The 12,879-nt window shown below is 40.9% G+C and overlaps 1 protein-coding gene across 1 annotated transcript in view; it reads left to right on the top strand.

The window, feature by feature from the left end:
- pcp4a (Purkinje cell protein 4a) overlaps nt 1–12,446 on the top strand; it is a 39,462-nt gene extending 27,016 nt beyond the window's left edge. The window contains exons 2-3 of the mRNA XM_028465872.1: nt 790–841; nt 11,613–12,446. Of these exons, the coding sequence (XP_028321673.1) occupies nt 790–841; nt 11,613–11,743 (183 nt within the window). The 3' untranslated portion in view covers nt 11,744–12,446. The remainder of the gene's footprint in view (nt 1–789; nt 842–11,612) is intronic.
- Nucleotides 12,447–12,879: the final 433 nt, after the last annotated feature.

Here is a 12,879-nt window from a genome sequence, read left to right as displayed (position 1 = left end):
ATAAAAATAATAATTTCGATTATGGGCAGCGGGCCAAAACTAATTGTTTGAGGACCAACTTTTGTCCGCGGGCCCCAAATTGGACGGCCCTTATTTATGTAATGCTAGATGAGACAGGGTGCCGATATAGGGACAGACTTTATTAAAACAATTAATAAATTACATGCAATTTTATGTATTTTTGTTGTTTTGTCTTTTTTTCTCTCATTTGTTGTGTTTTTTTCATTGTTTTGTGTGTTTTAGAAGTAGTTTTTGGTATTTTTGATGTTGTTTTGTGCGTTTCTGTTGTTTTGTATATGTCTGTCATTCTGTGTATTTTTGTGTGTATATTATGAGTCATTTTGTGGCCTGTGTGTTTTTGTAGATATTTTATGTATTTTTGTTGTTTTGTGCGTTTCTGTTGCGTTTCTGTTGTTTCTGTTGTTTTGTATATTTTGTCTGTCATTCTGTGTATTTTTGTGTGTATATTATGAGTCATTTTGTGGCCTGTGTGTTTTTGTAGTTATTTTATGTATTTTTGTTGTCCTTTCGTGCATATTTCTCTTATTTGTGTGTTCTTGGAAGTCATTTTGTCAATTTACTTTGGGGGCCACACAAAATCAGATCAAGGGCCACATGTGCCAGTTGCCAATGTCAGCTGTAATGCAATGGTAATCTAAATATCTTAGATTTCTCTAATACGTGTTTATTTTGAAAACAAATCATCTAAACTATTTTTGGTGTCAGCCAATATATTTTTTAGTTGTTGTTATTAATGTGAAACTAAATTGTATTTCTTCTACTTTGCAGAGACAAGCATCAGGAGCTGTGACTGGAAACAGCAAACCATCCGCTGGGCAAGGTAACTCCAATTACTATAAATGTATAGCAGAATATCCACAATGTGCACATTCAATGTTTTCAGTCAAATATTGACTTACAAGTTAATAAATATTATAAATGTACATTAAAATTCCACTTTTTTATTTATTGTCATCGTTTTAATTAAATGTTTGGATATGACACTCAACTGCACCAGAAACTCTCTGTATAAGGTTTTTTTCTTGCTGAACTTTGGATTGCAGCCTGTGTTTTTAATGGATAATGCTGAAGCACTTATGCAGTTTATATTATTCATTCAAACTTGGAGAGCAATCATTTTAGTCCAGCTTAAGTGTCTTATTTAACAGCTTGTTCAAGCAAAACGTTAGACGGTCGAGAAAACTGGACATTTATATCAGAAGGAGGAGCTAAAAATAACCAATTTCCTCCATCGTTCTTAGATTGTCAGTTTGGAATGCAGAATGATGCTGAAAAACCCATGCACACCCAAAAAATACCCTTATAAAGCACATACAAACTCCCCTTTTGGTGGAATTGATTGAGAGAACCAAACATGAACTGAATGACACAGTCATACAGTTTCATACAAGGCAACTAAATGACCTAAATAAAAAAATATTCTAATAACCAATAGAGGATGAATACATTGAATGTAATGTCCCAGAGAGTAAAGTTAATTAATTGGAGAAAAATTATAATAACATATCAGAATCAGAAAACATTATTGTCATTGTGACAAAATGGTGCAATGAAATGTAATCATACAATTAATAAGTAAAAATAGAGCAGATAAAACAAACATAAACCAAAAATAAATACTCCGCAGAGTGCGTAAATTGATAATGTTGTAATAATAATGAAATGTACATTTATTATTTCAGTTTGAAGCATTACTTTAAAGATATAGTCTGCAATTTTGGAGAGTTAGCAAGATTTGAAAGTTGCACATCCTCTAAGCTCCTCCCCCTCCTTTACGCTCCTATTAGGACTCCGTCCAATGCCACACCCCCACAAGCTTGAGCGTGCATCTGATTTAAAAAATAATGACATTGGTCAGAGTTTTTACAGAACTTCAGCTGCTACAGAGGTCTGATTCTTTTTGTTCCTATTTCTGAACATGTAATGTAACGACTACTCTCAGGATGGAAGGGTCATTTAATGCCGAAAAACAAAGTGTTTCAGAAAATGTTTGTAGATAATACTTTTAACAAGAGACAACATAGAAAATGAAAGTGAAAGTAGGGTTAGGAATAGAAGAATTTTACAGGCCAACAATAATCCAAAGCTCAACACACGATTATTAGCAGAGAACCATTGACGTATTTTAGTTGCTCTGCTGCTTGTGTGACTGTGTGTGTTGATGCACGAGCTGAGAAGAAGCTTTGATAATATTCAGAAACAAATAAGTGGCTCTTTTTTGGTCATTGAAGATAATGTAAAGTTGTTTTCTGTTGTAATTTTGAATGGCAGCATTTAATACAGTGCTGACAGAGGAATATCTATGATAATTATCTGTACATTGATCCATCTTTACTCCCTCACATTGAACACAGTAAGTTAATGACAGCTTCAACTGCACCAAAGCCTAACAGCAGCCTCAGCAGTTACAAAGACATCATGCTGAAATGGATTTCTGTCTAAAGTTGGAGGATGATGAAGTGATCATCAGGTTTGGTCCGAAGGGAAACATTCCACAGACATAAGAGGGACTTCAGAAAGCCTAATAGAATTTTATGGAGGTGTGAATTATATTTGTGTGACATTTGCCCATTTCCTTCTCCAAAGATGAATGTATGAAAAGGTAAAGACTCTAAAGTAAAAATCCATTTCATCTGACATTAAAAATAAGCCCACATTACCACAGTCAAATTTTTCATTTTAGTTGCTTAGAATTTATGGATTCAAAAGAGGAAAAAACTGATCCAAAGTATAACAACGAGTTCCTCTTCTTTCATACCTGACTCATTAAAAAATAACCTTTAAATACTAAGATAAAGGTTCAGCATGTGTTCATTCTGCATGTGTATTAAATAACAAATCTTTTTTTAGGCCAATAGAATTTCTATATGGCCCACACTATTAAAAACAAAACAACTGCTTTTACTACGATTGCATTTCAGGTGTTACGTCATACATAGCGGCAGAGGTGAATGTAATGGATTACAAGTACTCACATTACTGTAATTGAGTTGCTTTTATGGGTTCTTCAATTTTTTTGAGTATATTTCTAAATCAGTGATTTTACTTGTACGTAAGTACGTTACATAAGAAGTAAAGTAATTCATGACAATTCTGCACCCAACCATGACTGAGTAAATCATTGTTTTTGTTTCAACGGACATTGTGAACTTACAAAAAATGAAATGACCAGAAAACAATCAAATGCATCACATCATAGCCGACCAACCAGATTAAAGATAATGCATGGCGCCAATGGAGGTTATTTTCTCAGAGCATCACCAGAAGAAGAACTAGCCTACTGCTGCTTATGTGGACCCAAGTGAACAATGGACAGAATAGGAGACAGTCCAGAGAAAACACCACAAGATGATGATGTAATTTCCTGGCCGCATCTTTCTGAGCAGATTCAATGTATTTTATTATTATTGTTTCATGTTGTATATTTTGTGACTGTTTTTACATTGTACTTTATAATGTTTGTTGCACAGCACTTTGGGCAGTTGTAGCTGTTTTTAAATGTGCTATATAAATAAAGTTGACATTGACATATTTGCATTTAAACATAGGAAAGGCGACAGCATCATAATGCAATTTAAACTATGCCTACCTTTTTAAGTTTAAGTTTAGAGTCTAAGTGGGGGGTGAAAGTAACTAGTAACTTTTACTTTGAGTTTTTACTTTGAGTACTATTTAAATGAGCAACTTGTCATGAGTCTGCTTATTTAGTCTTGGTTTACCTCCTTATTCACTCCCTGTTCCTTGATTTTGCCTGTTCCTGTCCATGTTTTCCTGCCTGCCCAGTTTTCCTGCTCTCCACAGCTGCTCCTCATTCCCTCGTCAAGTTGGAGGAGGTTATATATACTCCCTCAGTTCAGTCAGTCTCTTGCTAGATGGTCAACCTGTGAAGAGAGACTTTCAAGCTCTTAGAAATTATGGAGAGTTCCTGATTTTGGTTGTAAAGTGTGGAATCTGTTTTCTTTGTTAATAAACAAATCCGAGTGGGGAATATTTTAGTTATCTTCCTGGTTTTGTGTGGGGCTCGTTTATTCAATCTTATTTAGATATTTCAGTTTCTTCCTACTCCTTCCTGCGTTGCATTTGAGTTCTTCTGTATACCTGTGATAGTACCATCTAGCCCGATATGAACTCAGCATCACAGAAGGAAAGCCCAATTGAGCGGCTAGACAGACTAGAGAAGTGTATGGAGCAACATCAGGCTCAGTTACAATCTGCTACTTCTGATGTTCGTCAGTCAGCTGTAACTAATGATCAAACCATTGCTACTCTGTCTGCTCAGATCCAACAGCTGGCAGTTACTGTCACTCAGTTAGTCACTGCTGTTGATCCCAATCCTGCACCAGCTCCGCCCCCTGCTGATCTTGCTCCTCCATTACCAGTCTCTGAACCTCGAGTGGGTACCCCAGAGCGCTATGGTGGTGACCCTGAAGGATGTAATCCTTTTCTGACAAACTGCTCCATACTCTTTGCCCTACAACCACATACATTTTCCACCGAGAGGGCCAAGGTGGCTTTTGCCATTAATCATCTTACTGAAAGGGCTCGGTTGTGGGGAACGGCTGAGTGGGAGCGACAGACACTTGCTTGTTCTTCCTTCCAGGCCTTTGCGGATTAACTTTGTAAAGTTTTCGGTGAAACCTCTTTAGGTCCTGACGCAGGGGGAGGTCTACTAGGGATGCGGCAAGGGGCCCGCACTGTTTCTGATTATTCTATTGAATTCCAGACCCGAGCCCTTCAGAGCCAGTGGAATGCCGCTGCCCAAACGGATGCTTACCTCCTGGGTCTGAATGACCACATCAAAGATGAGCTGGTTTCATATGACCTTCCCTCATTTCTTGATAAATTGATTGAGCTTGCCACCAGATTGGATCGTCGTATTCAAGCCCGACAGCAAGAAAAAAGGCACAGAATTCCTGAGCGACTTCCTGTTCCACGACCACGTCCTCCAGTAGATGTAAACCACTTTCCGGCTCCTCACGACCGTGGTTCCGAGCCTATGCAGGTGGGCCGAACCAGTCTTTTGCCAGAGGAGCGAGAACATCGTCGCCAGAGAAATCTCTGCCTTTATTGTGGAAAGCCCGGCCATTACGTTTTCAGATGTCCGGTAAAAGGGGCACGCTCATCAGTAGAAAGGGGAGTACTGATGAGTCTTTCCTCCACACCATCCCCTATCAAACGACACCACTTCCAGGCTCGCCTGTTGCTCAAACGTGGTACTCACACCCTGGCTACTTTGATAGATTCAGGCTCTGATGTTTGCCTTTTGGATGAAAACCTGGCCCAACAATTAGAGATCGAAAGCGTTCCTCTTCCCGCATCTGTTCCTGCTAATGCTCTGGACGGCAGACTCCTTGGTACTATCACACATCGCACAGTTCCTGTTCATCTGATACTGGCTGGCAGGCACCATGAGACTGTCCAGTTTCACATCCTGAAGACTCCACTACATCCTGTTATTCTGGAGTTCCCTTGGCTTCTCCGACATAACCCGCATATCGACTGGTCTACGGGTTCCTTTATTAGTTGGAGTCCGTATTGCCATCAGACCTGCCTGAAACAAGCTATACCAGCTCTACTACGCAGTGACACCTCTGGTCCTCCATCTGATCTACAAGGGGTGCCAGAAGAGTATCATGATCTCCAAGAGGTGTTCAGTAAGACTAGGGCTACCTCACTTCCTCCACATCGTTTGTACGATTGTAGCATTGACCTGCTACCTGGAACATCACCTCCTTGTGGTTGTATTTTCTCCCTGTCAGGACCGGAAAGAGAAGTAATGGAAAAATATGTCAGGCTTAATCAGGCCCTCCTCATCTCCCGCTGGAGCAGGCTTCTTCTTTGTTGAGAAGAAAGATAAGATGCTAAGGCCGTGCATCGACTACAGAGGGCTTAACAACATCACTGTCAAGAACCGCTATCCTCTTCCGCTCATCTCATCCGCATTTGAACTCCTGCAGGATGCGGTCATTTTCACTAAACTTGACCTACGCAATGCTTACCATTTGGTCCGAATTCGGGAAGGGGATGAGTGGAAGACTGCTTTTAACACTCCTATTGGACACTACGAGTATCTGGTTATGCCATTTGGTCTCACCAACGCTCCCGCAGTTTTCCAGGCCCTGGTTAATGATGTTCTCCGTGACATGTTAAACCAGTATGTTTTTGTTTACCTCGACGACATCCTGATTTTCTCAAAGTCCAAGGAAGAACACGTTCATCACGTCCAATCCGTCCTGCAACGCCTGCTTGCAAACTCACTCTTTGTCAAGGCTGAAAAGTGTGAGTTTCATACCCCATCTGTTGCTTTTCTTGGTTATGTCATTGGTCAGGGAAGCATTTCCATGGACCCCTCCAAGGTAGAAGCAGTTGCGTCCTGGCCTGTTCCTGAGTCCCGTAAGATGTTACAGCGCTTCCTTGGGTTCGCAAACTTTTACCGAAAGTTCATCCGGGGTTACAGTTCGGTTGCTGCTCCACTCACAGCACTTACCTCCTCCAAAGTACCCTACAGGTGGTCTCCAGAGGCGAAGGAGGCCTTTAAGTCACTAAAGAAGCGTTTCTCCTCTGCCCCCATTCTTAGGGTTCCGGATCCTGAAGGGCAGTTTGTGGTGGAGGTTGACGCTTCTGATGTGGGTGTTGTCTCAACGAGCACCTGATGATCAGAAGCTGCACCCCTGCGCCTTCTACTCTCGACGGTTAACATCGGCAGAGAGGAACTATGACATTGGTAATCGGGAACTGCTGGCAGTTAAATTGGCCTTGGAGGAGTGGAGACACTGGCTCAAAGGCAGCAAGGTGCCATTTCTGATATGGACGGATCACAAGAATCTGGAATATCTTCAGTCTGCAAAACGCCTCAACTCTCGGCAGGCCCGGTGGGCTCTGTTTCTCACTAGGTTCAATTTCACTCTGTCCTATCGACCTGGTTCTCGCACCACTAAGCCGGATTCGCTGTCCCGCCAGTTCTCCACCTCGGAAGTCTCCACTGCAGAACCCGAGACAATCCTGTCCAACTCCCACATGGTTGCCATCCTCACATGGGATGTGGAGGAACGGGTCAAAGCTGCTCTGGAGTACAATCCTGGACCCAGCACCTGCCCTGACAACCTTCTCTTTGTTCCTCAGCATCTCCGGTCGGATGTTCTGCAATGGGCCCACAGTTCTAAACTCACATGTCACCCTGGTATCCAGCGGACTAAGGAGTTCCTGCGGCAAAGATTTTGGTGGGCTTCCCTGGATGAAGACACCAGAGATTTTGTCAATTCCTGCCCTGTATGCAATCATTCAAAACCTACACACCAAGCACCTGCTGGACATCTTCAGTCCCTACCTGTTCCTCATCGACCTTGGTCCCATATATCCCTTGACTTTGTTACAGGCTTACCTGCTTCTGACGGACACACCACCATCCTGACAGTCATTGATCGTTTTAGTAAGATGGCTCATTTCATTCCTCTTCCTAAACTTCCATCGGCGAAGGAGACCGCCCAACTTATGTTGCTAAATGTTTTTCGTCTGCACGGACTACCTACTGATTTTGTCTCGGCCGCTCTGAGGCTCCTGTATACCGAGTAGGCCAGAGGGTTTGGCTTTCCACAAAGAATCTCCGTCTTAGAGTTGAGTCCAAGAAACTCGCTCCAAGGTTTATTGGTCCTTTTGGAGTTGAGAAGTTGGTCAACCCTGTGGCTGTGCGCCTCAAGTTACCTAGGGCCATGCGCATTAATGCCACTTTCCATGTCTCGAAGGTTAAACCTGTCCATGAAAGTCCTCTTGCTCCAGCCCTACCTCCTCCACCACCAACGCGTCTGATTGATGGGGAACCTGCATACACGGTCCGACGCCTTCTCCGTTCCAGGCGCCGTGGCAGAGGACTCCAATATCTAATCGACTGGGAGGGGTATGGTCCTGAGGAGCGATGTCGGGTACCTGCCAGGTTTATCTTGGACCCGCGTCTCATTCGAGCTTTCCATGAACAGCATCCGGACCAACCTTCAGCGGTCGTCACTGCTTCTGGCCGATCTGCTTCTGGGGTGCCTTCTGTCCTTCCTCCTGCGGCCTTGGATGACCAGCTGGACAACAGTGGTTCTGTGGAGGAATCGAGTGGTGGTTCTTCTGTCTGTTCGGAAGGGAGTTCTGGGCATTCTGAGGAGTTCTGAACCTCCACCGGGTTCCCCTCCTCCTTCCCGGTGTGGTGGTTGCTGTTGGGACGGCAGGAGCCGTCCCTTGAGAGGGGGGTTCTGTCATGAGTCTGCTTATTTAGTCTTGGTTTACCTCCTTATTCACTCCCTGTTCCTTGATTTTGCCAGTTCCTGTCCATGTTTTCCTGCCTGCCTAGTTTTCCTGCTCTCCACAGCTGCTCCTCATTCCCTCGTCAAGTTGGAGGAGGTTATATATACTCCCTCAGTTCAGTCAGTCTCTTGCTAGATAGTCAACCTGTGAAGAGAGACTTTCAAGCTCTTAGAAATTATGTAGAGTTCCTGATTTTGGTTGTAAAGTGTGGAATCTGTGTTCTTTGTTAATAAACAAATCCGACTGGGGAATATTTCAGTTATCCTCCTTGTTTAGTGTGGGGCCCGTTTATTCAATCTTATTTAGATATTTCAGTTTCTTTCTACTCCTTCCTGCGGTGCATTTGAGTTCTTCTGTATACCTGTGATACAACTTTATACTTGAACAATTTCAACTAAGTGACAGTACTTCTACTTGAGTAGGATATATCAGTACTTTTTACACCTCTGCATAGCAGTAAATCTGCATCAAACACACGTCATCATATAGATAGCATGAATTATAATTGATCTGATAAGAAACAAATAGAGAAAGCTTGCATGCTAATCTCCTCAGTGGCATAAGATTGTGCAGGATTGTTGCAAAAGCTCTTTAGATATGTTGGAGCCAGAAAGGAATATAGAGTCAGTGCTTGCTTTATCACAGCGTGGGCCACAAACGTGATTGTCTGATCCGAGGGTCACATTATCAACATTCTTGCAGTATTCAAGTCATTTTGTTCAGTTGCTTTGGTTGCTGGGCTCCCCGTTTCCCATGTCTGCTCTAGAGACTGTAGCATCCTAGTTAGATATGCATATATTCCTTTATCAGACTGATTTTTTAGAATTGTCCAACACACGTTGCGCCACCTCACAGGTTATTTCTTAGTATTCGGGTTATTTCTTGCTGGCCTGAATCAATCTTTGTCCATATTCTCCTCTCATTTGAACGTGATCTTTCAAAAACCCAGTATGGGAACAATCCCATCAGCCTTTGTGGCAATTTGATTCACGTGTGCAGCAGCACGACAAATGACTTAAAGTGTGATGTAGCTGGTGTTTGTACTCCCCAGGTGGAGTAAAGGACGTATGTCTTGTGGAGAAGGTGAAGTAAGAAGCTGTGTGTGTTTAGGGTCTGCAAAGCTTCAGATATCATTAAATATGAGTCTGTTTTCATTTTCACGCTGCACCACAACTGGGATGCTTAAACACACTATGACCTTTAGTTAGAAGCAAGTGAATGAACAGCACCAGGTTTGAGAGCGATGAAATATGAAGGTACAGCTAATGACACCGAATCCTTTCACTTGATAAACCCGACCTGTGCGTGTGTGTGTGTGTGTGTGCGTGTGTGTATATATATGTTGCTTGCGCTCAGCCCTCACTGTGTTAGCTCAGAGCTTCTGCTGTGTTTAATCCAAACTTCATGCGACGCGTCACCCTTCAAAAAAACAAAGATGCACTCTGAAAACAGTCCTTATTAACATTGTTAATGTGGACACTTCTTCTGTATTTATCAAATGCCAGCCATCTGGGGTGACATTTACTTTGGGTCACTCCTTCCTCTAAATGACAGGACGGAAAAAAATGCATATATAATTTGCTCTTGGCATTTTTATTCAGCTCATTTCATATCTGTATTCAATTTTAGTACAAGACGTGCTTAATTGTTGGGTTTTAACGTTAGAAATAGGAATGCACAATATTGGATTTTTGGCCCAACTCATTTGGCCGACACCAATATTTCTTTCCCCCACACGTTATCTGCAGTAAAGGAAAACAGAATCTAATTTATGTAGTGGAATTAACATACAGATTTATTCTACATACTCCTTATTATGTTGGCAACTTGTAGAATCAAAGCTGATGTAACATCAGAAAGCATTCGTTGTGCAAAATAAAAAAATACTTCAACTTATGTCCTGTAAAACATGTCATTTGTGAATTAAAATTGTTTTTAAAGCAAACAATGAAGATACTTGGAGCCTATCCTATACTTAAAACACTTACTACTGGTACTTATCTACTTACATGTTGAATCTGAGCAGTAAACATGACATTTTTATAAGATCCAATCATTCTGCATCACAGCTATATATGAGGAAAAAAATTTAACTGTTTCATAATCGGTAAATTTTGTGAATTATTCTACTTTGAGATTGTTGAGTATCTCTTACATCTATTGATTTAAAAAACACACCTGCAGTCTGCTTCCCACACATAAGATGGTGCCGCTTGGTCAAGGAGCGGAGCCTGTTTTTTAATTGATTAATTATATCGGTTGAATATCTGTCTCAAAAAAATTGCATGAAAACAAGACTTACTCTTTGTTCTTTATGATATACTTGTAATTTTGTACAAAAACTGTTTTCATCATGACTTTAAAAGTATTTCCTTAAAAACAAGGAAGCATGCAGAGCCGTATCCCTCCAGCACCAGGATTGGCTCGGCTGGTGCTCGGTTTGCAACTCAGTAGATGAATCGTTTTTAACTGGCGGCCCAAAATAAATGCACAAAATGACCACAAAATTGCACAAAATGCAAGAAACATACATTTACAGAGAAAAACATAAAAGGACACACAAATTAGGGATGTCCCGATATACAATATCAATTTTGCAGCCTTGTATATTGGTCAATACCGATATCGATCAGATACGGTATCAGCACAAGTCATGCATACTTATATGACTTATTTTGTAGTGTGGAATGTTAGAAAAGGCTTAATCAAGTGATGTTATTCAAACAGAGAACAATAGTCAGCAACAGTAGGTATGAGAAAACTGACCCATTTATTTTTAACCAATTATTTACATAATTTTCAACATAATATCTACAGTATTCTACAATTGAACAAATATAATATATATCAGAGATTTTAGATGCAGTTCGATAAAATCCGATATTCATTTTCTGGCTAATATTGTACCGATATCTGATATCAATATCAGATCGGGACACCCCTAACCAAAACTACACAAAATGACAACAACAATAACAAAATAACAATTATAGACAAAATTAACTGAAAAATATACAAAACTTGCACAAAAATACATAAAGTGACCACACAAAATGATGGAAAGATGTATGACATGTCATCAAAAACATAGAACGTACTCCAAAAACTGACAGAAAAAACAAAACTACACAAATTAACTCCAAAAACACACAACATGACAACAAAAATATACCAAAATGACTGGAAGATTTTACAAAAAGGCAACAATAAAAAAAGCCTTTGTTCTTTCCAGACAATCACATTCTTGTGGCCTCCGCCTTGATAACATCTCTGCTCTGCTACTCTTTCTTTCTCGTCCACTTCAGATGAAAAGAAGAACAACCAGCCCGAGGATTTTGACATCGACATGGACAACCCGGAGACGGAGAAGGCTGCTGTGGCCATCCAGTCTCAGTTCAGGAAATTCCAGAAAAAAAAGCAGGACGTGAAGTCGTAGAGCCGAGGCAGCTCTGATTGGCTGCTGTGGGTCTTGCATGTCATTTCAAATACACCATCATGAACTCAGAAGGAAGCCTGGAATATCAGAGATAAATTAATATATATAATATATTTGTGAAGGTTTACATATAATCCATGCATTTACTATATATAAAAAAACTTTTAGTCAAAAGATGATTATGTTCAAAGCGAACTATGATTTAGCCGTTGTTTAGCTGCAATGTCATTGTGAAGCTTCTATATGTTATCAGTGTAAGGTAGCTGTGTAAACAACAAGCGTTGGTATAACCTGCGTCTGGCTAGAGGCAGTGATGAGCCTTTCAGGGGGAATCAAAAGCCACATGCATGAAGTCATCATTTCATCAGCAGCCTGAGACAGACGTGAGATTCAGGACCCCACTGGAAGTGTGTTGCCACACACCACCTGGTGCTCTCACACTGTCCCACTTTTTATAATCCAACTAATGTTTCCTCTCTGTGTTAGGATCTCAGAAACATCTCACTTTGCAGTGTCTTTGTAAAGCTTGTTTTAACCCGAGACGTGATTCTACCCTTGTTATCATTGTGGTTTGAACTGTTATTGTTGATTTTGTTCATAATATTGTATTGCACAATACACACACACACACACCCATGCACACGCATGCTTGAAAGCTTGAACACACAAACACTTCTATATATACACCAAAATGAATTAAACAATGGGGAAAAAAAACTGTTATCCTTTTAATTTGCTATATAATCCAACGGTCTGTCCATCCATCCAAACATCCATCTATCATCCTGAACCAAGATTAAAAGTCTTGCCTGCTGCAAAACCTCCAAATGCTACAGGAAAGAGGGACTTTCTAACCAGATGCAAAAACACATCCTATGAAAAGTGATACATTGAGCTCCATCATTAGCATCCTTGTCCCTACACAGTTACCATCACTCTTACATTCATGAACAAAGCATCCTCTCTCACTGTCAAGGGATATAGCGACTATGGACCACTCTTTCTCCTTCAACATGTTTTGGCTACTGCTATCAGCAACACATAAACAGAGAGCACCAAACAGCAGCAAATTCCACCAACAACCCTACAGCTTCACTCTGTCAAAAAACCGCTATAGCACCAAAACTCCTCTGTTT

The sequence above is a fragment of the Gouania willdenowi genome, chromosome 14 (genome assembly GCF_900634775.1).
Source record: "Gouania willdenowi chromosome 14, fGouWil2.1, whole genome shotgun sequence".
Classification (NCBI taxonomy): Eukaryota; Metazoa; Chordata; class Actinopteri; order Blenniiformes; family Gobiesocidae; genus Gouania; species Gouania willdenowi.
The sequence above is the reverse complement of the archived record's forward strand: the minus strand, read 5'-3'. Positions and strand labels throughout refer to the sequence as shown.